This window comes from Episyrphus balteatus, chromosome 1 (genome assembly GCF_945859705.1).
Source record: "Episyrphus balteatus chromosome 1, idEpiBalt1.1, whole genome shotgun sequence".
Lineage (NCBI taxonomy): Eukaryota > Metazoa > Arthropoda > Insecta > Diptera > Syrphidae > Episyrphus > Episyrphus balteatus.
This window is the reverse complement of record NC_079134.1, coordinates 157,279,846-157,306,367: the sequence shown is the minus strand read 5'-3', so window position 1 is coordinate 157,306,367 and position 26,522 is coordinate 157,279,846. Positions and strand designations below refer to the sequence as shown.

Genomic DNA, 26,522 nt, shown 5'->3' with positions numbered 1-26,522 from the left:
AACTGTGGGTATCATATAAAAAGACTAATTAATTGAATATTTAGCACCTAAATAGTGTCAAAGTACCACACAACGCTCAAAAATGCACTGTTTGAATCAAAAGTTACCAGGGGCTCATAAATCCCAGAAAACAGTAGGTATACTGATATTTTTTTGAAAATAGAGAACTGTGGGTCTCATATAAAAAGACTCCTTAATTGAATATTTAGCACCTAAATAGTGTCAAAGTACCACAAAACGCTCAAAAATGCACTGTTTGAATCAAAAGTTACCAGAGGCTCATAAATCCCAGAAAACAGTAGGTATACTGATATTTTCGAAAATAGAAAATTGTAGGTCTCATCTAAAATGACTCCTTAATTGAATATTTAGCACCTTAATAGTGTCAAAGTATCACAAAACGCTCAAAAATGCACTGTTTGAATAAAAAGTTACCAGGGGCTCATAAATCCCAGAAAACAGTAGGTATACTGATATTTTTGAAAATAGAGAACTGTGGGTCTCATCTAAAAAGAGTCCTTAATTGAATATTTAGCACCTAAATAGTGTCAAAGTACCACAAAACGCTCAAAAATGCACTGTTTGAATAAAAAGGTACCAGGGGCTCATAAATCCCAGAAAACAGTAGGTATACTGATATTTTCGAAAATAGAAAATTGTAGGTCTCATCTAAAATGACTCCTTAATTGAATATTTAGCACCTTAATAGTGTCAAAGTACCACAAAACGCTCAAAAATGCACTGTTTGAATAAAAAGTTACCAGGGGCTCATAAATCCCAGAAAACAGTAGGTATACTGATATTTTTGAAAATGGAGAACTGTGGGTCTCATCTAAAAAGAGTCCTTAATTGAACATTTAGCACCTAAATAGTGTCAAAGTACCACAAAACGCTCAAAAAAGCACTATTTGAATCAAAAGTTACCAGGGGCTCATAAATCCCAGAAAACAGTAGGTATACTGATATTTTTAAAAATAGAACATTGTGGGTCTCATCTAAAAAGACTCCTTAATTGAATATTTAGCACCTAAATAAGTGTCAAAGTACCACAAAACACTAAAAAATGGACTGTTTGAATCAAAAGTTACCAGGGGCTCATAAATCCCAGAAAACAGTAGGTATACTGATATTTTTGAAAATAGAGAACTGTGGGTCTCATCTTAAAAGACTCCTTAATTGAATATTTAGCATCTTAATAGTGTCAAAGTACCACAAAACGCTCAAAAATGCACTGTTTGAATCAAAAGTTACCAGGGGCTCATATATCCCAGAAAACAGTAGGTATACTGATATTTTTGAAAATAGAAAATTGTGGGTCTAATCTAAAAAGACTCCTCAATTGAATGAATATTTAGCACCTTTATAGTGTCAAAGTACCACAAAACGCTCAAAAATGCACTGTTTGAATAAAAAGTTACCAGGGGCTCATAAATCCCAGAAAACAGTAGGTATACTGATATTTTTGAAAATAGAAACTTGTGGGTCTCATCTAAAAAGATTCCTTAATTGAATATTTAGCACCTAGATAGACTCAAAAAATTTAAGGTATCACGAAACACTCTTTGAACTTAAAGTTATAAAGTGATTCTCAAACCTTTAAATTTTGGTCAAAATTAATTTAAGTATTCTGTCAATGTTCTTTGCAATAAATATGAATTATTGAAACAAATTTTTGCTCTACGTGCAGGATACTAAAATGAAAATATACCAGTCGCCAAATTTATTTCTATCTTTACCTTAAAACAATACAAAAAAATCAAGTTTTCTTCTTCTAAATCTCTACATGACATTCTCAAGTATTTTGTTTCTGTCGACGTTGTCGTTTGTTTAAAAAAAAAAATACATAAAATATACAATAAAACAAACACAAATAAATCAACTCCATAATTCTTGCCGCGACACATTGTCATACCAAACGTATAAGAAAAATCCCCCAAATGCACTCTTTTTTTTTTCTTTTTTCGCCATCTCCTAAACAAAAATAAAATTCCATTTCCAACACAATATTGGCCAAGAGCGCAAAAGACAACAATTTCAAAAATTCCACAAACGTTTTGTTACCTAAGTGCCGTATTTTCTTTTCGGTTACATCCATTTTTTCGAATCGACGACGAGTAGAAAGCTACGAGTATAAGTAAAAGTAAACATATGTGAGATGTGACCTCGTGGAAAAAGCGACAATGCTACGCCATGGTGCACCGGAAATGGGTTGTTGCCTGCCTCCATTACTTTTACTGTTTTTTTTTTTCCCAAAAAAAGAAAAGATATAACTTTAACTTCCATAATGTATGGGAGTGTATCGTGTTGCTTAGCTGAGGGTGAAAGAGATAGAGACAGATTACATGAAGCATGAAATCCCAACTAGAACCCAGATACAAGATGACATACAGAGCAGTGTGGCGGGGGGGGGGGAGGGTGAATGTTGATACATTAATCTTCCGCAGGTGCAAAATCGTAATGCAATAGCGAACTATTTCCAAGAAAATTCTCATTTCACAGAGACATTTTCACTTGCAGCGCTATGAAATGAGGAAATGTGCTTTCATGTTTGCCAACTACACACATGGCTAATGTACAAAAAAGGAACACCCTAATTTCGTGAAAGGTTAACACATTCGTAGAAATTTGCTGAACAGTATGATTAAAAGAGAACTTTTTTTACAACTTTGCAATAATAATTTGTGTTATGTTGAAAATGTAGAGAATATGCTAGAACGAGACAGGGAAATTTGTTGCTTTTTGACCTTTAGCAACAACACAGTGGTTTTGAATTAACATAAAAGAACTGTCCAGAAAAGGAATAGACCCTTCATTAAAACCTTGTGGGAAGAGCAAACATTCCCATCGGATAATTTAAATAAAAAAAAAAATGAGTTAAAAAACCAAAACCCATTTAGTTCATGACTTTTTGACTCATGTTAGAAAAAAATTAAATAGCCTATAACCTGGAGACAAACAATGTGCTTCCAACGATACCTTAGTTGTTCAATGAAAACATGTAGTTTAGAAGTTATGAAGGAATATACCTACTCACCTACATAAAAACTCTTTGGGGTGTGAAAAAATCATTTTCTCTTCCGTTTTAAATAAAATTTTCTTTAAAATTACCCTTCAATTGCATCACAAAAAATATTTCTATTTCTAATTTTCACACGAAGATATTTTGCAGCAAATCGAAAATACAAAATTAATAATTCCAAATCAATTCACTTCTTCCAATCTGTGTCTGATATTTTCATCTATTACTTAAAATCGTTTTTCGGTATTGACAGTCTCACCTCTGCATACATTAATTCATTCAAACAGCAGCAGCATGTGCATAAATAATTTGAATCTCATTTCACACGATTTATTCTCCACAGCAAAGTGATGTGCTCTCTAACTGAGTTTCACTCAGTTGCACTAAACTAATATACCATTCTATCAACCTTTATCACAATCCTATCACGTACCGATATCTCGAATTTACATTTTTTGGGTTTGTTCCAAAATAAAAAAAAAAAATTTAGACAGAATGAGAGCTAACATTTGAATTGAGGAAATAGGTTAGGAATGGTACACTGAGAGAAAAAAAAATTAATGAATTTTTCAAATTAGTAAAGAGTTGTTTTTTTTTTTTTTTTGTTTTTGACCCTCCAATTTAAAGTCGTCATTTAAAACGTGAAATTTCAAAATTTGTATGTAATTTTATAGATTTCTCATTTTTTCCAGCAATTTTAAATATTGTAAGGATTAGTTGGGATCAAAATCCCGAAACCGGAATGCCAAAAACCAAAAATCCCGAAAATCCAAAATCCAGAAAAACACAAATCCAGAAAATAGAGAATCCGAAGAACCAGAATCTCAAAAATCCAAAATCGCAAGAACCCAAAATCTGGAAAACCCAGAAATCCGATAACCCAAAATCCCGAAAATTATTCGTTTTATTTTCGGGATTTTGGCCCTTTCTTGATTTTGGGTTTTCGGGATTCTGAGATTTTTGGGATTTCGAATTTTCGAGAAGCTGGGTTTTCTGGATTCTGGATTTTTGGGATTCAGGGTTTTCTGGATTCAAAATTACAGGATTGATGAATCCCAAAAATCTAGAATCCTGAGAACCCAGCTTCCCGAAAATTCGAAATCCCAAAAAACTCAGAATCCGGCTAAGAATTCCTAAATTTTTTAAATTTTCTCTGTTCGAAGAATTTGGAGCGTCTTTCATTCAATTTCCATGTTCACTTTTTCTTTTATATTTCTTACATACTTAAATATTTTTTTTCTCAGTGTACAAATATATTTTCAGTGTAAATTTATCATCCTTTCGAATGTGGGTGGAATTTTTTGTATTCTTCTAAAACAACTTCTCCTCTCACATGACTTTATAGATGTTCTTGTTTTCTTCTGCAATGTTTTTGGTATTTTTTTATGTGAATTTTTCAAATGCATACCTTCTTCTTTCTCTTGAGTGGAAATCAATTTTGAAAGTTCACTTTTTTAAGAATTTTGGCAAAACGAAGTTAAAAGCCACTTAGAGAGAGAATGGAATCTATTGAATTATTTGCATAGTTGGTAGTGTGCATTGTTTTTTGTGTGAATGAAAATTGGAGAAAGATTCGAGAAAAAATGCAATGATTTGCTTATCAATGTTTCTATTTTGATCCAAGTTTTTAAAAAATCAAAATAATTTAAAGGCTTTTGTTTGGATTTGGGAATTGAATGGATTAAGTTGGAAGATTGTGATTTTAAGCCTGCCTACATTTTAAAATTATGAATTCTTCAGAAAATTGTGTGCATTTATTAGGGGATATTGCAAGATTTTAGTCTTAAATCTTAGAAGCCCAAACTGTATTATACAGAACAGACAAGTTACTTAGGGTGACCCAGACAAGTTACTAAGTTAGGAAATAAAATAATGGGATAAAATAATTGGGATAAGAACCAAGGACAAAAAAGTCTATACAAAAAAGTTGGGTGGACGGGTGTTTTTTCGCCGACAAGAGGGGTGGAGTTCAAAAATATAGTGAAAAAAAATTGTTAGTCAAATATCATCATATGACACATGTTTTTAAGGTATTTTTTGATGCTGAATGTAATGACATAAGAATCAAGTCAATACGATTGCTCTAAGTAAAGTTATAGTTTACGGTTTTTTGTCTAAAAAAAATTGAAATATTTTCGACAGAATTGCCCTGTTAATTGTTATCCCGAGTTCGATTTTTATTACGAATCCAAAACTTGCCCTCTATAGTACCTATATCGCAAGTAGAAATAGTGAAAAAGACCTTCGACGAAGTTGTAGCATTTTTTTTTTTGAAAATTTGTAAGATGGATACACAATAGAAAAAAGAACTATTCGTCTTATATCGATTTTTTTAAGTCCTAGATTTTGAAATACGATTTTTTGAAAAAAAACACACTTTTTTAGATATAATCTTTGAACAACAGCAACATTTTGAAGGTGCTACCACCAAGTTAACGTTTTTTTTTGGGCGGTTTTATTTCTTTTAAGGATTTTTGAAAACATCCAAAAAATATCAAATTTACAAAACTTATAGGTAGGTTTGACTGATGCGCATGCGTGTCAAAAAAAATTATTTCAAAAAAGATATTTGAGTGAATAACGTTAAAAACTTTTTTTTTTTTGGGCCTAATGTTTTTGATCATTTTCAACCGTTTTTTATTAATAACTTTTTTATTTTAAAAGAATTCAGAGATAACTGTAAAAAGATCATCCATTTTTCAAAGTTCAAAATTACCGTTTGCCGACACCATCCACCAGTGAGGGCAGTTTTAATTTCGACGTAGTTGGCCTTATAAGTAGGTGTCGCACAGAGATGATTGAGATATGTTACTTAAGCTGAAATAATAATATTTATTGTAGGTTGTAATATTAAAAAGAAAGGATTAAAGGGAGGTGGAAGAAAAGTTTTTTTTTTTTATTAATAGCTATTAATTGATTTCCAAAAATTCTACCTCTTTTTGTAGATGTTTTACAAACATGATTGATGTGAATATTTTGACTTGAAATAATAAGCTTTCAGATGATATAAAACTTATTATAGCAGGTTTTTATATAAAAACATTTATAAACTGTTATAAAAAGAAAAAAAAAGTTAATTTTGTTTCCTTTTTTTTATGAAAAATGTGTGATTTCAAGAAATGATTTTTAAACTTTTTACTTTTTAAGTTGCTACCTACCTTTTTCATCAAACGTCGAAAATAAATTCTTTTTAATTTATTTTTATTCTCAACAGAACCTTTAAATTACCTCAAATAAATATCAAAAAAAAAATATCCTTACCAAAAATAGATTTGCTTCCTGACATGTTGTGTTTATTGTTTTTATTGGCAATATAATTTAAATTGCTCTCAAATACTTCCTTCCGTTTAAATCAAAAGTTAAATAAAAAATAAAAAATCAACAGAAAAAATAAAAAGGAACAAACAAAATGTTCCTTTACAATAAGGCAGGTATAGGTATCGCCATGAAGAAGTAAATCAATCAAAATGGCCACCCTTTTATTTCCTCTTAGCCTTATTTTCCTTTTTTTAAAGTTCTGTTTGTTGAGTATTTTTTTTTTTTTTTTTTTTTAAGCTGAGTGCCTTCTTCAATTTATTTGATTGTGTGCACAAAGGTTTGGCAGAGGCAAAGCAGTCTTTTCAATTTTATTTGGCAAGTTTTATTGGGTTCAAATTTCACATTTACCTTTTACAAAGAAATAAACACCTAACTAATAGCCAACTATAAAAACAAAATTGGAAATAAGCAATTTAGTCAAAATGATAGTAGTTTGATCCCTGTCCAAAATGAACCCAGCCAGGATACAAATGGGAATGGTAAATTGCATTTCAATGATCAAATATTAACTTAACCTAAAACCCACAATTTATTTATTGAATTAAATTCACTTTTGCACACTTTATTCAGTGATATAAATACACTCGCATGCCGTCTATCTATTTTAAACAAAATATCATCTCTCTAATTTGAAAACCGCAACAAGGATGCCACCAAAAAACCAAAGTTAAGCCTAAATATATTCGCATACAGTATCTATATATAAATCTACCAAAACCGTGAGTATCCTGGTTAAATAATTATCACACACAAACGCGTGCGATATTCCAATATTATTCCAACAAACACATACACACGCATCAAACAGTAACAGAGTAATACCCACAATCCCCTTGGAAATTCAGACAAACAGATTATCGAACCAAAATACCGTTGTAATACAATACACCATAATTCAGCTGAAATTCCCCCGAATTACACACATGCTTGTAAAGGGAAACAATAATAAAATTTGGCATCCAGTAGCAGTACAACGGAACTGCTAGCAAAAGCATCACGACGTCAGAGGCTTTAATCCAGCTACAATAATCCACAAAGGAAACACAATGTGATTTGCTGGCGGAGGATTTCTTTAATTAGCTCACCATTTTGTTATGGAGGAAGAACCGGAAGCACGTTTACACATTTAACTTTAAATGAGGCTTTTCAATTATTATTATGGAAACGGTTTCTGTTTTCTGTTTTGCATGGGGGACTCTTTTCAGGGAATCGAAAGCTCCAATCATTCAACATTAATTTTCAACACTGTTCGATTGTTTTTTTTGTTTATTTTATTCAAATATTGTTGTGGGTTGGAAGGTACTTGAATATACAAAACGATTGTTCAATAGGTATTTGAAAAGTCATTGTTAATCGAAGGATTATCCTTTTGATTAATGGAATTAGCATGTGTTATCCTTTTTAAAGTTTATCCTAATATTGTTTATTTAGGTGCTTTAATCTCCATAGTTGCATTATAGCGTACTTATTCAGTATTTATTGTTTTTTTTTTTTTTTTGGCGTGATAACGTCTTATAAATCGATGAACTATGGCAGCCACCACAAAAAAGTGACGCCAGTTTCTAACGTTCCAATCTCGCACTTTCGCAGTGCGGCTAAAATTTCAATTAAAAATTAAAAATAAACTATTACGATACAAATATCTTCTATAGCTTATTTGAAAGATAATTGCCTAAAGTTAAATAAATTTTGAAGGATTTTAAAAAATTCTATCTTTTGATAGGGTAAATAGGGGTAAAACAAAATTTCAAAGAATTGGCTATTTTCTAAACGCGACAATGTAAAGAGTTGAATTTTTTTTAAATCAATAGATAAATTTATTGCAAGACTGACAATGGTATTGAAAAAATTCAAAAAAAAATTCAAAACCAAGTTATAAATGGTTTTCTAAAACTAAAACATGAGGTAGACCTTTGACAAAGTAGTGATTATAGGTAGGGAAATTTTTGTTTGACAATTTGAAAAACGTCATTCGAAAGATAATAAAAAAACAAGGTAGGATTCTGATACGGATTTTTTTTTAAATCTCTGCGTTTCGAAATATGAATTTTTGAAAAACACCTACTTATTTTGGGATATTTTTGGGTGAGTTTTTATTTTTTTAAATTTTTGTAGCATTCAAAAAATCTCAAGCTTATAGAACATGTAGTCTATGAAAAAATGGTTTTTGACCGAATAAAGGGAAAAACAAGTTTTTTGTAGCAAGTTTTTTGACCTTTTTTAACCGGACTATATCTGTGCAAAATTTTAATCAATTTTGTAGTCACAATTTGGAGATAACGGTAAAATAAAGATTCATTATTCAACATGTTCTTTCTTTTGATCTAATGCAAATACAAATTTTTATTTTATTTATTGAGCATTCTGATGATGTTACCTTTCATTTGGTATATCACACATAACTGTTCATTCACTATAAGCTACACAATGTTGAATTAAAACTCAAAACACCTGTGGAGATCTGTTGATCATGAACAACCACCAGTGTGGGAAGTACCGCAACCGACATGGTTGGCTTTAAAAAATTCTAACTTTTTTTCTAGGCATCGCAGAAATAAGATTGAAACGTCATATGAAAGGTGAAATTATAAGCTTTTACATGATATAACATTTTTTTATAGGTTGTCTAAAAAAAAATTGATTCAATAGCGTGAGAACATAAATTTATATGTTTTTTTTTTTTATTTTTTTTGATGAAAATTGATCGAGTTTAAAAAATTCTAGCTCTTTTTGTAGATTCCTAATAGACATGATCGATATATATTTTGAGCTGAAGCAATAAGCTTTCAGGTGGTATAAAATTTATTATAGGTTGTTATATCAAAAAAATGAATTTTTGTGTAATGGAAATGATTTTTTCACTTTTTTCAAAAGAAATGATTGTTTTTAATAATTTATTTTAATACTTTTTGCTCATTGTAAAAATTTAAAAATAGTTTTATTATTAAGAAGAAATATTTGGCTTTTTAATGGTATAATTTTTTTTGTAAGCTTTTAAAATAAAAAAAAATTAATATAATGAGAAAAGAAAAAAGGTCATTTTTTTTACCTTTTTCTTGTAAATTATGATTGAAATATTTATTTATTTATGAAATAAATAAACGCTTCCGTAAACCGGCTTTACAGACAACCTCCTTTTTTTTACTTTACAATGCCATAGCAGAAAAAAAGAGTAAGCATGCATGTATGTATGTTCTACCATAACTTCCAAGCTTCTTATCATAATTTGACAACTTAGGTATTGTTGAAAGCATCTTCTTTGTCCGCTGGTTAAAGACTATGTTGAGTTGACTTTAATGACGCGAAAATTTTGAACTATACGGATTTGAACTCATCTTTTTTGATTTAGCTATAGTAGGTTTAAATTAAAATTTTTAATTCATAACTTGTGACTTTATATCGTGCAATATTAGGTAGAATTCAGATAATCTATAACCAACGGTAAAGCAATATGCTTTTAACGATACCTTATTTGTATAAAATTGATAAATAGTCTAGAAGTTATGAGGGAACATACATACTCACACGTAGAATTAACAGTTAAATACACAATATGTACTTTCTATTATTCATTTAAGAGCACAGATCAGTATCTTTTAATAAAAGTTTCCCGCTCGAGTAAAAATAAAATTCCGTTAAAGTCACACCCGTAACGTTTACTTACTTATCACACCCGTGACAGTGTTTTGTGTAACAATGTGGAAAGACTACCGAATATTTTGTAGGTACTAAATACTTGATTTTGTATTTTAAAATCCGGTGTATTTTTTATTGTCACATCCATAAAAAAAACTAAATTGGATATTGATACTTACGTATGAATGAAAGTGTCACATACACGTCACACAGAAACACCACATCAAACCTGATTTACAATAAAAGTTGTCAGTAAAATTCGTGCCCACATTTTTTTATAATTTTTACTAAATTTAGTTCTTAAAGTCTTGATCCACACAATTTTAAAAAATTACTCCTACGCAAACTCTTATATTCAACACTGTTCATGGAAAATAATAAACAAAACGAGGGTGATTTTAAAACGAATTTAGGATGAAATCGTTTTTGAAACCAACTCCAACGTTAAAACATACCTTGCTCAAATATCGGGAAGCCCAACTACTCACGCTGGTACTACATTCATGTTTTTACCAACAGTCTACATAAAAAGCCTTTCAATTAGTGTCGAAACAGTTTTTCGTACATAATCAAAGCATGACGGACAAAAAAGTCTATTTAACCAAGCCAACAACCACGAAATATAGTGATTATCGAATCAATTAGTAATAGTGACATCCTGGTATTGTCCTGTGCACCTGTTTTGCACTTGCACGCACATTAATCAGTTTTTCTCCCAAAATTACCACCTTTTTTCCTTCATTCTCAATATAACCAAAAAACCAAAAAAAAGTGAAACAAAAAAAAAATTCAGTTAAACCAAAATGTTGGACAAATTAAAAGCAAGCGCCCCCAAAATTGTATGACCCCGCCTTTCTTCAATGAAAGCAATTTGCACCCCAGGATCTGATTCTCCAAATCTACATCATAGTTGTTCCTGCTGCTATACAACCTATTGAAGATCACCTCTTCCGATTGCCATCCGCACTTTTGCAAATGAAAATATCCTGTCAGTGGAAGAACTCAATAGGAGCAGAGGGGATGAGCTGTCCGTGTTGGTGATTGGTATGAATGCAAACCCATCATTCCACTTCACACAGTCCACACAATACAAAAAAACACAATGAATTGCATTTGTTTGCTTGTGTATAGCACAAAATAATAGAACTTGAGGCATCGAATTGCAGCACACATTCACTCTGTGTACAATAATTTCCCATACATCGCATCGCACCGGAAGAACCCAGTCAATGTATCCTTTTTCACTCCTTTTTATGGTCAACCACCATCCTCACATTTTCTGCTCCTCCTCAATACCATATTGATGACTATCGACATGGACATCGGCATCTCTCTCTCTCTCTCCATCGAAATTAATTAATTTTCCCATTTTGCTAGCCTCCATGTATGAGAGTAGAGATGGTAGAGGTCGCCACACTCGATGTTCAATTACCGATTGTGCTCCACAAAATTAAAGTTCCATTGAGAAAAATTGTACACGATTTGTTAACCTACTCTGTATCTCTTGTTTTTTACTCCCTTTTTTTTGTGAATTCTAGTTTCTAGGAATACATTGAAGCATTATCTTTAGCTCGACACCTATTTTCAAAGAAATGGCAGCGGCGGCGAATTGAAATGAGAAAATGGGAAATACTCATTTGTATTTTCGAATTGTGTGTGAACCTGAAAGTAATTTGTTTCCGTTTCCAGTTTTTAAAATGGATGCAATGTGTGGATGTGAATTGTAAAACAAAAAAAAAAAAAAAATAGCTGCTAAAGGCGATCGATAATTTTACCCCTGACTTGCATTTATTTTAACGGGTCGTTCGTTGAAATAATTTTTTAAAGGAGCTTTTTTTCTTTTGTTTTTTATTCGCTTCGCTTTTTTTTTAATTTTCTTTGATGGAAGTTTTAAAGATGAAGAATGAAAAGAAGGTGAATACTTTAATTTTGTTGGAAGGAATTCCAACTAGGTTAAGAAGTTTTTTTTTCTATGGAAGAGTTACGATGAAGAAAAAACTTGGGAGTTTGTGATGCAAATTTTAGCCTTGTTCTTCTTTTTAAGAGCGTGATGAAAACAACTAGGTCAACTTTATGATAAAAAAAAGATGAAGTTTAAAGATAACACTTTTAAATTCAAAGTTTTTAAAAATTAATGTTAACTCCGACAAGTCAATCTTCTACATTTATGGTGAATATGTGAATTAGGGGTTATAACTTGAGTTTTAATAGTTGCGTCTTCAACAATATTCTTGAGAAAGTACTCAACAAATTATCGATATGAAGGTTGATTTATTACGCAATTACTGCTTGCGTGTGTATGCAGTAAGCCTTGATGTAATGGATGGGCTTACGGTGGCTAATTCGATGCAAATAAGTGTATTTAGTAATGCTATTGGGGCAATTGTTTAATCAGAGGGATCATCCATTGATGGTCTAGAGGTCAAAGTGGATATACAATAATTGGATTATACATCTTCATATGTAGACCAGTGCCAATCCGGTTTTCAAAAGGCAAAATTTGAACAAATTATTAGCAGCATAAGGGTGGTGGGAAAATTTAGGATAAATGGTATATGAAAGGGGAAAAATAAATTGCCCACAAAAAAATTTGGGGAAAGGGGGTGGGTGGGCGAAAAAGTGGGGTGGGTGTCAAAAATCATGGTTTTTTACGTTTCCTGTCAAAATTAGACGTCCTATCGAAAAAAATCAAATGCAAAAGTTGTAGGTAGTATAAATGTCTACAACAGTAAATGACAGTAATATTGGCGAGAAATAATTTTCCATAGAAACCAAATTATACTTTTCTAATGGCCTTTGACCTTCTTAATTTGAATCAAGCAGAATAGCTCTAACGTGCAAAGTTTTTGAGATATTGAATTTTGAACGTCCCAAACACTTTTTTCTGATTTTTGACATGGTAATATGTCAAAAACGTGATGTGATAGAATTTTTCTGACTTCAGATTCAAGCTCAGCGCACAAAAAACCATTAGAAAAATATACTTTGATTTCTATAAAAAAAACTTTTTGGCTAGTGAAATCGAACAAGGCATTCGATTTTTTCTGCCCTGTTCGATTTTACAAGTCAAAAAATTTTTTTTATAGAAATCAAAGTATATTTTTCTAATGGTTTTTTGTGCGTTGAGCTCGAATCCGAAGTCAGAAAAATTCTATCACATCACTTTTTTGAGATATTACCATGCCAAAACATCACAAAAATAGTGTTTTGGACGTTCAAAATTCAATATCTCAAAAACTTTGCACGTTAGAGTTATTCTTATTCTAGATTCAAATTAAGAAGGTCAAAGGCCATTAGAAAAGTATAATTTGGTTTCTATGGAAAATTATTTCTCCCCAATATTACTGTCACTTACGGAAAAATCAATCTTAAAAATCGTTTTTTTGTTTTTTTTTTCAATTTTTCTCAATATTTTCTGAAACAAAAGTATAGTTTTTCCACACAATCCTAAAAAAACGGTTTTAAGCTAAATAATTATTGCATTCCAAACTATTCAAAAATCAAAAATTTTTTCGGTAATTTTTTTGATTGAAAAATAGGCTAATTTTCAAATTAAATTCGTCAAAAATCCAAAAATTAACTTTTTGCTTTTATAGATAGAAAGCATAACAAAGTAATTTTTAACCAAGTTTTGTTAAAATCCAACTATTTTTGTAAAAGATAAAAATAAAAAATCAAATAATCGTATTTTTGCATTTTTTCCAATGTTTTTGAGGTTATAGAAAAAAATTGTTTGAGTAAATGTTGTAGACATTTATACTACCTACAACTTTTGCATTTGATTTTTTTCGATAGGACGTCTAATTTTGACAGGAATCGTAAAAAACCATGATTTTTGACACCCACCCCACTTTTTCGCCCACCCACCCCCTTTCCCCCAATTTTTTTGTGGGCAATTTATTTTTCCCCTTTCATATACCATTTATCCTAAATTTTCCCACCATATACTGCTAATAATTTTTGTATTTTCAAAAATTATTGGCACTGGTCTATAATGGTCAAAGCATCTTCATAATGGTTTTGAAAGCTCAGGCATCAGACTTGTGAAAGACATTAGATAAAGTTAATTATTTAGTTATCATCACACTTTGATTGAAGCAATTTGGGGGTAGGTAAGTTATTGAAGAAATTTTTTGCCAGTATAAAAAACCTGGTTTTGCTTATTGAGTAGGATTTTTTTTTTCAAAAAGGGATAGGTTCAAAAATTTTAATTTTTAAACGAAATATGCCGTTTTGTTCCTAACATTCCAATGCTTTGAAAGTTAAGTCAAAATGAAAAAAAAACAAACTCAAACCATCGGACTAAAAAAATACGTGAAAGCATGATCATGAAACCATATCGAAATCTAACACTTCGCATTTCGTTTTGCCGAATACGTGAAAAATGAATAAGAGTGTTTTTGTTTCCTTTTGAAAAGTCACTGCTAGGCAATTGACTTTTTCTTTATTATATCTGCCTTTTCAGAAAATCATGGGAAGTGTGCAGTCAGTTTTTATCATAGTAACTTAAGCCCTTTTACCTTGACGAGGATTGAAGAGGCGTTTAAGTCATCATTTCGAGGCGCTGATAAATGTGACCAATGTATTGATTAAAAAACACTCGGTCGACACAAAAAAAAAAAGTTGGGAGCAATAAATTTGTACGGTGATTTTAACTGAATGAATTCTGATTCTGTGCTGAGTTCAAAACTGTTTACAGATTTATTTTATCACGTCTAGTTTTTGAGCTAAACACATCACTTTTTTCGGTATAAAGTTTCAAAAACTAATATTCAATCAAGTTCTTTTTGATGTTTAGTTTAGTTCAAATCAGAAGACGCAAACTGGAATTAAGTTCAAGAAACCATTCGTTACCTTGAAAAAATAATCAAGGTTTTGAGATAATGTATCATAATTTTTTGGAAAAAAAATAATTAAAAAAAAAAAAAATAAATACCTTTAGGACGTTTTAGTATGACGTTTTGAGAGTGCATAAGTAGTTTTGCAAAAAATAAATTTAACGGAGATGTAATTCGACGTCAAATGTACCCAAAAACCGCGTTTTTGGCCTGATAAAAATAAAGTATTTCAAAAACTTGAAGTGCCAGTGAAATTTTGACTTCCGACTCGGACGCACAAAGAAATCCTTTAGAAAAGTAGGGTTTGGTTCATGCTCTATTCTCGTTGCCGACAAGTGTAATCAGTTATTTTTTTCTGGCAAACAACTCAATAAAACTTTTAAGAAAAACTGCTTTAAACCAAGCTAAATATTTTTTTTTTTACATAAGAGGAATAACTTTCTCGATATAGCGATCTTGTGATTTTGTAATTTTTGACCTTGTAGTTGCAGATGTTCAATGGGTTTTATAAACTTTTACAAAATTTTCTCAACAATTTTGCTGATCTAAAATTTGTTAAGGAATCTCAGATAAGTTGTGCAAAGGTCTTGCTAAAAAATTATATTTCCAAACAATACGGTTAAATAATAACATGGAATGAAAAAGAATTCAAAATTTAAAATAAACTATTAGAGATACAAAAATCTTCTATAGCTTATTTGAAAGATAATAACATAAAGCTTAATCCAAATGAAGGATTTTTAAAAATTCTGTCATTTAATAGGGTAAACTAAACAGGGGTAAAACGGAAAGATGAAATTTCGGCTAAAATCTAAATGCGAAGTCGTAGAGAATTGATTTTTTTTGCTATAGATAGATGAGATTAATTTAAGAATAACTGTATTTAAGAAAAAATTCTAAAAAAATTTGAAACTAAGCTATAACGTTTTGTTTGAACGTTGTACACGTGTTGGGGCTATGACAAAATGATGATATTGGGTAAAGGAAATTTTTTTTGACAATTCTAAAGATGCCAGGTGAAAGATGAGGGAAAAAAAATTAGGGGTCTGATACGGATTTTTTTCCAACACTCTGCGTTTCGCAATATGAATTTTTGAAAAACACCTTGTTTTTTAGGGGTATTTTTGGGTAGTTTTTGATTTTTAGCTTCTTTTTTGGAGCATTAAAAAAATCTCAAACGAATAGAACATGTAGGTTTTGGCCTTATGCATACCATGTGAAAAAACTTGGAAACGTTTAGTGAGTTTTGATTGAATAACGGAAGAAACAAGTTTTTAAAAAACACGTTTTTTTTGTTTTTTATTTTTATCTTTTTTTCTTTAATAGATACAGGAATAAAGTATATAGAGTAATGATAGACCATGACTAGGACTATATGTGTGCGAAGTTTCAATCATTTTCGTAAGCATAATTTTGAGATAAGGGTAAAATAAAATTTTAGAATTCAACAGGTTATAACTTTTGACAAAGAGCAGATAGAAATTTTATTAAACTTTTATGAGCATCCTGATACAATTACCTTTCATTTAGTATATCACACATAACAATAGACTAACTACAAGCTACACAATGTTAATTCAAGAAACTTGCGAAAAACCTCAAAAAACCAGTGGAGATCTGTTGCCCCCCGAACAGCCACCAGTGTGGGAAGTACCGTAATTTCAGTCAGAAAATTCGACATGGTTGACTTTAAAAAATTCTAACTTCTCTTGTAGGCATCTTTGAAATGAGATTGATACGTCATTTGAAAGGTGAAATAATAAGCTTTCACATGGTAATTTTTTTTATAGATTGTCAAACAAAAAAAATTGATTTCATAGCCTGAGAAAATAAAAATGAATGTTTTTTTGCTTTTTTTAATGAAATTTGAACGAGTTCAAAAAATTCTAGCTCTTTTTGTAGATGTCTCATAGATCGATATATATATTTTGAGATCAGACAATAATGTTTCAGATGGTATAAAATTTTTTATAAAAATGGACTTTTTTTTGCTTTTTTTGATGAAAATGATTGTTTTCAATAAATTATTTTTATACTTTTAGCGCATTGTAAAAATTTAAAAAAGGTTTTATTCAAGAAGAAATACTTGGCTTTTAAATTGAATAATTTTTTTGTAAGCTTTTAAAATAAAAAAATTAATATAATGAGAAAATAAAAAAGGTATTTTTTTTTTAGCTTTTTCTTGTAAATTATGATTGTTTGAAAAAAGTAAACGCTTCAATTGACTCATTTTAAACAAAAGTACACAACCTGTTTTCTGACGACGTTATCACGTAAAATCATCGTCCGTAAACCAGCTTTACAGACAACCTCTTTTTTTTAACAATTGTTCTTTAACTGAGACTGATTTTTTTTGGCTTTCAGGTACCGTTTTTTTATGTTCAGATTGGTCATTTATTACATAAGCTACATATACATATGTAGACCGAATATTTATAATGCTTGTAAAAACAACGGTAAAAAACTTTGAAAAATCTTACGTCCGAAAAATAAATTACAAAAAAATTATCTGTAGGTACCAAATTCCAAGACACCTTTTGTAGAATTTTCCATCAACGTAATTTTGGATTGGAATAAAACCTCGAATTTTGTTTTACACAAAACCAAAAATAGTGCTGTTGAGTGTTTATTTTGGCTGTATGCCAGTATTATTTGCCCTAAGCAGGATAACACATTTCATTACTTTCTATTTTATTGCTAAAATACAATTTTTCTATCTCAAATATAGTGTCGTCTATTTATTTTTATACTACTACTTGGATTGCAAAATTTATTTGAACTTCTTTCAGAATGTACCCAAATAAATGATGATAATTTCTCATAATGAAGATGAGATAATGAACAAGATAGTCTCTGTTATTTCAAAAGCAGATCTTCAGACCCTGGCACTATTCTTTCGGCTTTACCTATAAATACATTTATGATCCAATTTTAAATATAATTATGATCTGCTTTGTTTGATCTATACAACACCTCCAGAGACTCTCAATACGTTTGGTGAAGAGTGTTTTTATTCCAAAAGGCTAATTTTCGAGCTTTTAGCTGAATGGATACGAAACACGTGCCGTGCATGGATGAAAACCTTCAAAGTTTCTTCTTTCTTCAAAGAAGAATTAAAAATTATTTATTTTTTTTTTTTCAAAGCAATAGGTACTTTCGAATAACCGAAATTTTGGTTAAATTTTAATCCCGACACGTTTTGATATTTTCAGAAAATATATATTCTAACCTTTATATACCGACTTCAATTGAAAAGAATCGCTGTTTCCTATCAAATAACCTACCTAAATTCGGTAGAAATAGATACGGAACCAATTTCCAATTATCAATTGAATTGGGATTTCTTTTGTAGAAGTTTTGTATGAACTGTTTTCTAGTTAAAATCAAGTGAATCGTATAAAAATTCGCTTGAAAGAAATAAATTCAATAGCTAACTTTTCTCTACTTCCACAAAGATACATAATATATCACAGACAAAAACAGGATTCACAAACTCTCATATAAATACGAGTATTCCTCTTACTACATTCTCCTGTCTATTCAATTGAATTCGACTCTAGTTGCGCTGGGGAAGGACTATACTAATGACAAATGAATGAAAATCCTGATACCGATTTTTTCGTTTGACATCTTCTTTCATCATCATTATCTCCCATCAACGTCATTGTGTTACCCAAGACGAATCAAAAGGATTCTCTTATATTCTCTACACAAAATGCACTTTACTCTTTACCACACTGTCCACCGTTCTCCTTTCGTGGAAAAAAGGGAATCCTTTTTCAGTTATAAACTAAAACAATTTAAAACTGAGAATAGCACATTTAACCTTCGTTGGTGGGGACTGGGGAGTTTTTGTAGTTGCAAAGTGGAGGAACATAATATGTATACCGAGGACCGACAAAAAGATATTTCATTTCGAAATTGAATCCAAAGGAAAAAAAAAAACAAAAACAAAAAGGATATAGAAGAAGATGAAGCAGCACCATCTATGGAATTATCTTGCCAGTGTATAGAATAGATACATTTGCAGGACGAAACAGGACATCCATAAAGTGTGAATGTTTATGGGTGTTTTTCGGTACCGGTTTTTGTAGGAGTTGACCACTTTATTGGATCGTCCTTTTTTTATGGGGTGGCGTAAATATCCTGGCATCGTTCTTTCTAACACACAAACATACACCTTATACCATACCCCCAGCACGAAAATCAAAACGAAATTTTATTTTTCTGCTTCAGCTCGGATGGTGGGAGGGGGTGGGAATCATGCTGGAAAGTGTAAAAACTATTTTGTGGATGTTTACACAGAAAAAAAAGTATCCTTTTATGTGTTTTGAGGGATTTGTGGTATTATAGCCACTTGTTTTGTATTTTAATACTTTTTTTTTTTCAATTTTGTTTAAGGATGTATGTGAACGCGTGTCGGTGACCCTTTTTTATGTTGAGAATTTGTTTGGTTATATTTTTTATTTGACCTTGGGAAGTCCTTGGTGTTAAAAAAGGATGCTTAGTGTTTATTTATATGTAAAATTGAGGTTTAGTTATATCCTTTCTAGTTGGGGTACGAATTTGGGTTTGGGTTTTGATGATACGGAGCTTAGTAACAAGCAGAATAAGCTAACATTTAGGATCATTTATTTTTTGACAACATTTTTAATTTTTACATATTCTTCCTGGGTTGGGGTCAAAATTCTGCCGGGGTCAAAATTCTTTTGTCAAAATTCTGCTTTACAAAATTCTGCTTTCAAAATTCCAAAATTCTGTTTTTCAAAATTCTGCAAAAAATTAAAAAAAACATTTTTCTGTAAAATCATCTTCTTGAAAAATTATCTACTTTTTGAATGCATATTAATTTTTGTTTTATAAATGAATAAATTTGAAAATATTAAGAAAAGGTTTTAATACTAAACATTTCCGAAAATAATTCAAAATTTTTTAATTTATCAAATAAAGATGAATATTCAAAAATTTGAATAAGAAATGGAATATTTTGTATCAAACAACATCGGTTCCAATAAGTTAAAGATTTTATTTTAAAGAAAGTCAGTCTAAAAAATATTTGCGACACTTAAACAAAAAAATTTAGGAAAGTACCAATTTTAAATTACATTCATGAGGTGTATTTTTCTTTAGTCAGCGCATATGCTATAAAAAAAAAAAAAAAAAACAGAATTGGCAGAATTTTTTTGTTCAAGTATAATGCTAGCAGAATTTTGAAAAGCAGAATAGAAAAAAAGCAGAATTTTGAAAAACAGAATTTTCGTTAAAAAAGCAGAATTTTAAAAAGCAGAATTTTGAAAAGCAAAATTGAAAAAAAGCAGAATTTTGAAAAACAGAATTTTCGTTAAAAAAGTAGAATTTTGAAGAGCAGAATTTTGAAGCCCGAATTTTGACCCGATCCCATTCTTTCTCAACAAAAAAATATCTTTCATTTGACACCTTAGTGGGTATTTGATGTATTTTTTTTTAATACTTGATTTTTTTATGGCGTTTTTTGGCTGCCATCTTGTCAATTATGAATAAAAAAAAAATAAAAAGTGACCATTTCTTAATTCAGTAAAAAAATACCTATCGTTTGATATCCATATTGCTATATTTTGATTATTTTGAAATTTGGTCATTTTTCTGACCATCATGGCAAAAAAAAACATATTCGTCTCAAAAGTACAAATGTCGATTTTGGAACGTCTCACCAACATTTTGGGACATAAATCATTTTTGTCGGAATTAGCTCGACCTTTGGACCTTATTTTGCTTAGATCTACGGTGCTATTCTACAATTTTGTTTTACCTATTAATTTTTTTTTTACTTTTCTTTCAGAGCTCTCAAGACATCTACATCGCAAGCCATGTCCGGAGATCTAACCCTCGATGGTGGCCAAAGAGAACATCCGCTGATAACAAAATTCGAAATTCTCAACTTGGTACCCGATAACAATGGCCGCCATTTGCAATTGTTCGAAGACGAACTAACGATAGTTCGTCATCGTTCACAGCAACGAAGACGGCCCCGTTATCCATCGACCAAGTGGCGTCGGGTCGGTTTAATAGCAGGTAGGAATGTACATTTGGATACAATTGTGTGGCCAGGAGGAGACATTGTTGTCTCAGGTAAAGAACAACGTCGTAAGTCAAACATAAGATTGGCCCTTTACAGCGTTGGTTCTTCGATAGGCCTGTCGGCGAAATCACGAACGGTATTTCGTGTTGTCACTGCCTTAGCGCCGCCATTTGTAATGGCGTCCGAATTGGATGAAGATGGTTTATGTTTGCGTGGATTGCCGTGCCATCGATTGCTGCCGAATCGCAAGCATAATTTGACAATTATGTTTAATAATATTGAGACTCAGCAAAGGTTTACGCAGGATTACTTGGATCACGGCGGCAAAGTGCCTTCAGATGAGACGGATAATTTTTCAAATCCAATGTTTGAGTAAGTAAATTTGTCTTTTTTTTTAGTTACGTTTTTTTATCTAATATCTCTTGAACCTTAACCTCCTTAAAAATTTCTGTTTCAACTTTGACTCAATTCACTTAAAGGAAACCCCTTTTCTACCAACTAAAACCAAGTTAAACAACTTTTGAAAACAAAGTTCTTCTTCTCGCACGGTGACTTTTCAACTTTTTTGACTTTATTTTTAATTTATCCAAATACAATATCAACTTTCAAAACATCCTCTTAACCTAATAAAAACAACAACAAATTAATGCGGCAGCTTCCGACAATTTTAATTGTCGTTCTATTTTTAAATTTAGGATTTTATTCAAATTGCAAAGGAAATTCCTTAATGACTTTGCATTTTTTAGAGCAGAGAAAAGTGGTTCGGTATTATTCATGGAATACCAATCAGCATTTTCGTATAGAAATAAATAGTTTTTCTTCTTAGAGAATATTGTTTTGGTATGTTCAATAAGTAGTTGAAGCTCAGAGAGGATGTTTTTAGTTTGAAAATTTCAAATATTTATTAGAAACTTTAGAAACTACAGCAAAACTAAAGTTCACGAACGATGATGATGGAAGATGAAGATGACGAAGCAAAAGATGAAGCAATTTAAATTCCTTAAAATAGTTGGTTTGAAGTTTTACTTCAATCATTTACAAGTAAAATTAAGTATCATCTTGTTTATGTGATCAAACTAGGTTACGAGTAATGAACAATACAGTATGGCTTAAAAGTAATATTAGGACGATAGGATAGAAATTCATATATTTTTTTTTAAGTTTTCTTAAATGTTCTTTCAAAAGTTCTATATTGAAAAACACAGAAGGTTATTTTTTTAATTCTGTAAAACCAAAATGCTGTTTTCCAAAATTCTGGATTTCCAAATTCTGTATTCCAAAATTCTGTAAATGATAATTGAATTTTTTTATTATGAAAAAAGTGCACATTATTTTTCGCAATTCAAACTATGTATGTATTTTTTTTTTTATTTGTCATTTACACATTTTGGAATATCGAATTTCAAAAAGTTTGTTAGTTTCAAGCAAAAATGACTGAATTTTAATACACATTCTAGCTCATAAATGTAGTTTCAATTTTCTTCAATTTTTTTAGGTATCTATAAGTTGTTTCGTTTTTGTTATACCGCTCAAATCCTCGATTAAGATTTAAGAATACCAATTACCAATTTTTTTCAAAAACGACTTCGCTAAACTTAAATGTTCATTTGTAACAACTAATAAAACTGTGTTTTAGTTTTTCCTAAAAGATGGGGTCGCTATTTTTTTTTTTTCAAAAAATTTTATATGTTAATTATAATAATAGTTTGGATTGGAATTAGCAGTTAAAAGTTCTTTCTAAAATTCAGCGTAATTTGGATAGTAATAATTTTTTTTTGCATTGTTAGAAAAAAATTAAAAAAAAAAAAACAAATAAATTAAGTTTTCCATTTTGGAGTAAAAATTAATAGACATAAAACGAAATGGTTTAAAACGAATTCAATATACCATTTCCGAAAGATTGATTTTTTTAAATAAACTATGTTTTAATTCAGTGTTTTTTTTTTTCAAAATTTAGTTATCGAAGTAATAAAAAAATCAACAGCGTTCAACAAAATTTGCCCCACTTTTCCATCAAATGAAAAAATATTAGAAATCATGAATAAAATACTAATCACATCATGAATGTACCTATACTCTTAATGTTGTTAATAAGAGACTAGGAAAAAAAAGTTATAAATTAAAAAATTATTAAATTATAAAAACTAATAAGGAAAAACAGTATTAAAATTATTAAAAAAAAAGTTCAGACAACAGAAGCTATAAGCGTTTTTTTTTTTTTTTAATTTTAATTTTAAATCTATAATTTTTACTTTAAAATATCTATGTACTTTTCTATTACATCGCCTCTTCTAGAGCCTAGGTTTATGTCGTTTGTAAAACTTTTATTTTCAAATGGCTTAGTATTCTTTGTAATTCTCGTAAAGCTACCTAAACGTTTCTGTAAAAACAAAATTCAAAACCGTGCAAATAAAACAAATAATAAATGAAAAAAAGGTTACACATACACCTCAGTGACCAATCTTGAAATGACAAGAAATTATAATAAAAAAGGTGTATGTTCTCATGTAGACAGACAAGAGGATTAACTTTTTTTATCAATTACTTATGTGCACGAATTATTAACACATTTATTCACCAAATAAAAACAGAACATTATGAACATTCTGAGTGAAAAAAGAAACACAACAACACAACACCACAACACAAACAAATGGAATCGAATGGATTAACAAACTGAATTAATTGAATAATTTGAAATGAAAAAAAAAAAAACCGACCTTATGTCTGAGAGTTAAATCCAAAATGACAAAGCAAAAAAATAACATAATAAGTTTCAAAGTGGCCGCTCAGATGAAGATTTTACAAGTTTACGCGCTAAAAAAAGTATAACTTAGAGCCGATTTTTCCATCTTCTAATAAACAGTCAGTTAACTGTTCGACGAATAAATTTATTAGGCTCATAAACAATCGGATAACAACATTGAATTTTTCAATCAAAAATAATCTATTCTACAGAATAACAAAAAAAAATTGTCAAATTCAATAATATTCAAAACTAAACGTCTTTTTTATTTATAATTGTTTTTGTTTTCTTGTGTTCCTCTGTATTCTTTGTCAAAATTATTTCAAAGCAGCTTTGACAATTGACACAGTATTTTTATTGATATTATTCCTTAGAATAATTTTTATTCGTCTCTGAAAGAAGCAGATAGTTTTATTCATGGGAATAAGCTATGTTTGCCTGTTGAAAAAATGATTTTTTCTCTATCAGGAGAATAAGTACTAACTGATTGTTTAACTGACTGTTGAAAAATTGGCCCTTAAAATACTTGGTATTGCTTACTAAATAATCAAAACAAATAAGAAGGTATATAGTGGAGTAACTAAAGCTCAAAAATTGGCAATATTAGGGAACCCGGCCGAACAGCTTAGATTTTGATGATCTTTTTTTTCAAACGTTGGTAATTAAAAATACTTTAAAGTCTATAGATTCAAAATAACCGGTGTTGCCGTGTTGATTTTTTTAATTTAATTGAAGATTTTTGTGAACAAAAACAAATTTTTTTCAAAAATTTTTCTTAAATTTCATAAATTAAATGATGCCAAAAGATTGTCTAGGAAATTCAAGGAAAAAAAATATATGGGAGTGAGGGACAATCTTCCATAGTTCAAGCGATAAATGCAATTTTCTTATTAATTGACTTCAAACACAAAAAAAAATATTTGAACACAACGGCATCACCTACAATATTCAAATATACATTTTTTTAAAGCTAGAAGCTTAGTTATATATGTAAAATTAAAATTAAGTTAATTGAATGAACGGCTTTTGAAAGAATGGTAATTGAACTCAGATTTTTGAAAAAAAAAAAATTATTGAAAAACTTTTAACATGTCGTTTTTTAAACTTGGTCGTAATATAAAATGCATTTATTTTCAAATTTTTTTGGCCGCATTAATTATGATTTCAAATTATAAAAGGAAATGTCAATATGTGTTACGGTTTATGAAAAAAATTAAAAAGTATTTCATTTTCGAAGAACTTTTTTTAATAAAAGTTTTGAAAAAAAGTGTAACTTATTTTTTTTTTAAGTTCAACATCTAAACATAAAATTATTTTTTATTCATTTAATAACCCTTACTGTTGAAAGTTAAATAGCAAAAATTTAAAGTTCCTATTTACCACAGTCTTTGAGAAAATTAATTATTTCAATGCAAAAATTCAGTTTTAATAAAAAAATACCATTGAAATTGAAGTAATTTTTCATTTTTTTTTTCAAAAGTGTGATATATTTGACCTTTTTTGCTTCGAAATTCAACTGATAATATTTATGGCCAAAAATTTTTTTAAATAAATTCATATTTTATTAGAAAAAATTTGGAAAAAAGTCATTTTAAATTTTTCTAATAACATTTTTTTTTTTAATTCTGAGTTTGAGGACCATTTTTTCAAAAAGTCTTGATTAAATTTAGTGGTTTTAAGTTTAAGAGATAAGAATGAGCTTCTGGCTTTTTTAAAATGTATTTTAAAATATTGTAGGTGTTGCCGTTGTTTTCAAAAAAATTTTTTGTGTTTGAGGTTAGAATGTTAGAAAATTGCATTTATCGCTTAAACGATGGAAGATTGTCCCTTACTGCCTTTTATATATTTTCCTTAAATTACCTAGAGAATCTTTTGCTATCATTTGTTTTATGAAATTTAAGCAAAAAAAATGGTTTTGTTAAAAAAAAATTTAATTTTAATTTTAAAAAACAATACGGCAACACCGGCAATTTTTAATCTATAGACTTTAAAGTATTTTTAATTACCTACGTTTGAAAAATAAAATCGTCAAAATCAGAGCTGTTCGGCCGGGTTCCCTAATAATTTGCTTTAGTTACTCTACTAATAGTCCAGTCAAATAGTTTTCAGACTCATATAAGATTTGAAAATTCTGGTATAATGGTTTTTGGTAGCTTTCCTTTAGGGACTTTTTCCGAACATGAATCTGAAGTTATTTAACAAAATTTCTCACGGAAACCATCAGCAATTACCAATAACTCCAACGTGTTTTTTTTTTAACAAAAGCGATCTTTTTAAAAAAAAAAAAAAAAAAAAAAAAAACAAAACAAAAGAATTCAAAATTTCCAACAATTCACATAAATTATTTATTTTTAACCAATTTTTGATACGATCTTCTGATTTTGAAGATGACTGAAAGCCAAAAACCGTATAGATAAAATTGGGTAACACATAAATTGTTGGTAATATTTTCTTCTTTTTATACCCACCAAAAACAATTACACCAGAACTCTCCATTTTTTATTATAAATTTTTTTTTTTTTTTTAAATTGCTTTTTGTCAATTTTTTAATCAATTTTGAAATTAAATATCAGCTCTAACTGACGCTATAGGTACCTGACTCCTTAACTTGGCAGAAGAAGTATTGACCATTTTTTGGTATATAATTAGAAAACATTTGTACTCTTTTATTGCATTAATTAGTAGGTACACTTTAGGTTTTTTTTAAATAGCAACTTAATAAAAAGTATCATTTAGCCAACTAACTTTTAAACTTAAAAATTAAAAATGCCAACCGATAAGCAATCTTTTCCAAAATTTCTTTTCATTTATTTTTTGTACAAATACAGTGAAAATCGGTTAATACGACATCGTTTGTAACGAAAAAAAAAAATTAGTTATTCCTTATTTATCTTTAAGTCCCAAAAG

The 26,522-nt window shown here is 29.7% G+C and overlaps 1 protein-coding gene across 3 annotated transcripts in view; it reads left to right on the top strand.

Annotated features, from left to right (window-relative positions):
• LOC129921359 (uncharacterized) overlaps window positions 1-26,522 on the top strand; it is a 115,468-nt gene that overhangs the window by 42,661 nt on the left and 46,285 nt on the right. For 2 of the 3 annotated variants that reach the window (XM_056003154.1, XM_056003153.1), the window contains exon 6: window positions 20,630-21,241. In XM_056003154.1, the coding sequence (XP_055859129.1) occupies window positions 20,630-21,241 (612 nt within the window). The remainder of the gene's footprint in view (window positions 1-20,629; window positions 21,242-26,522) is intronic. The other variant, XM_056003155.1, reaches the window with a different exon arrangement.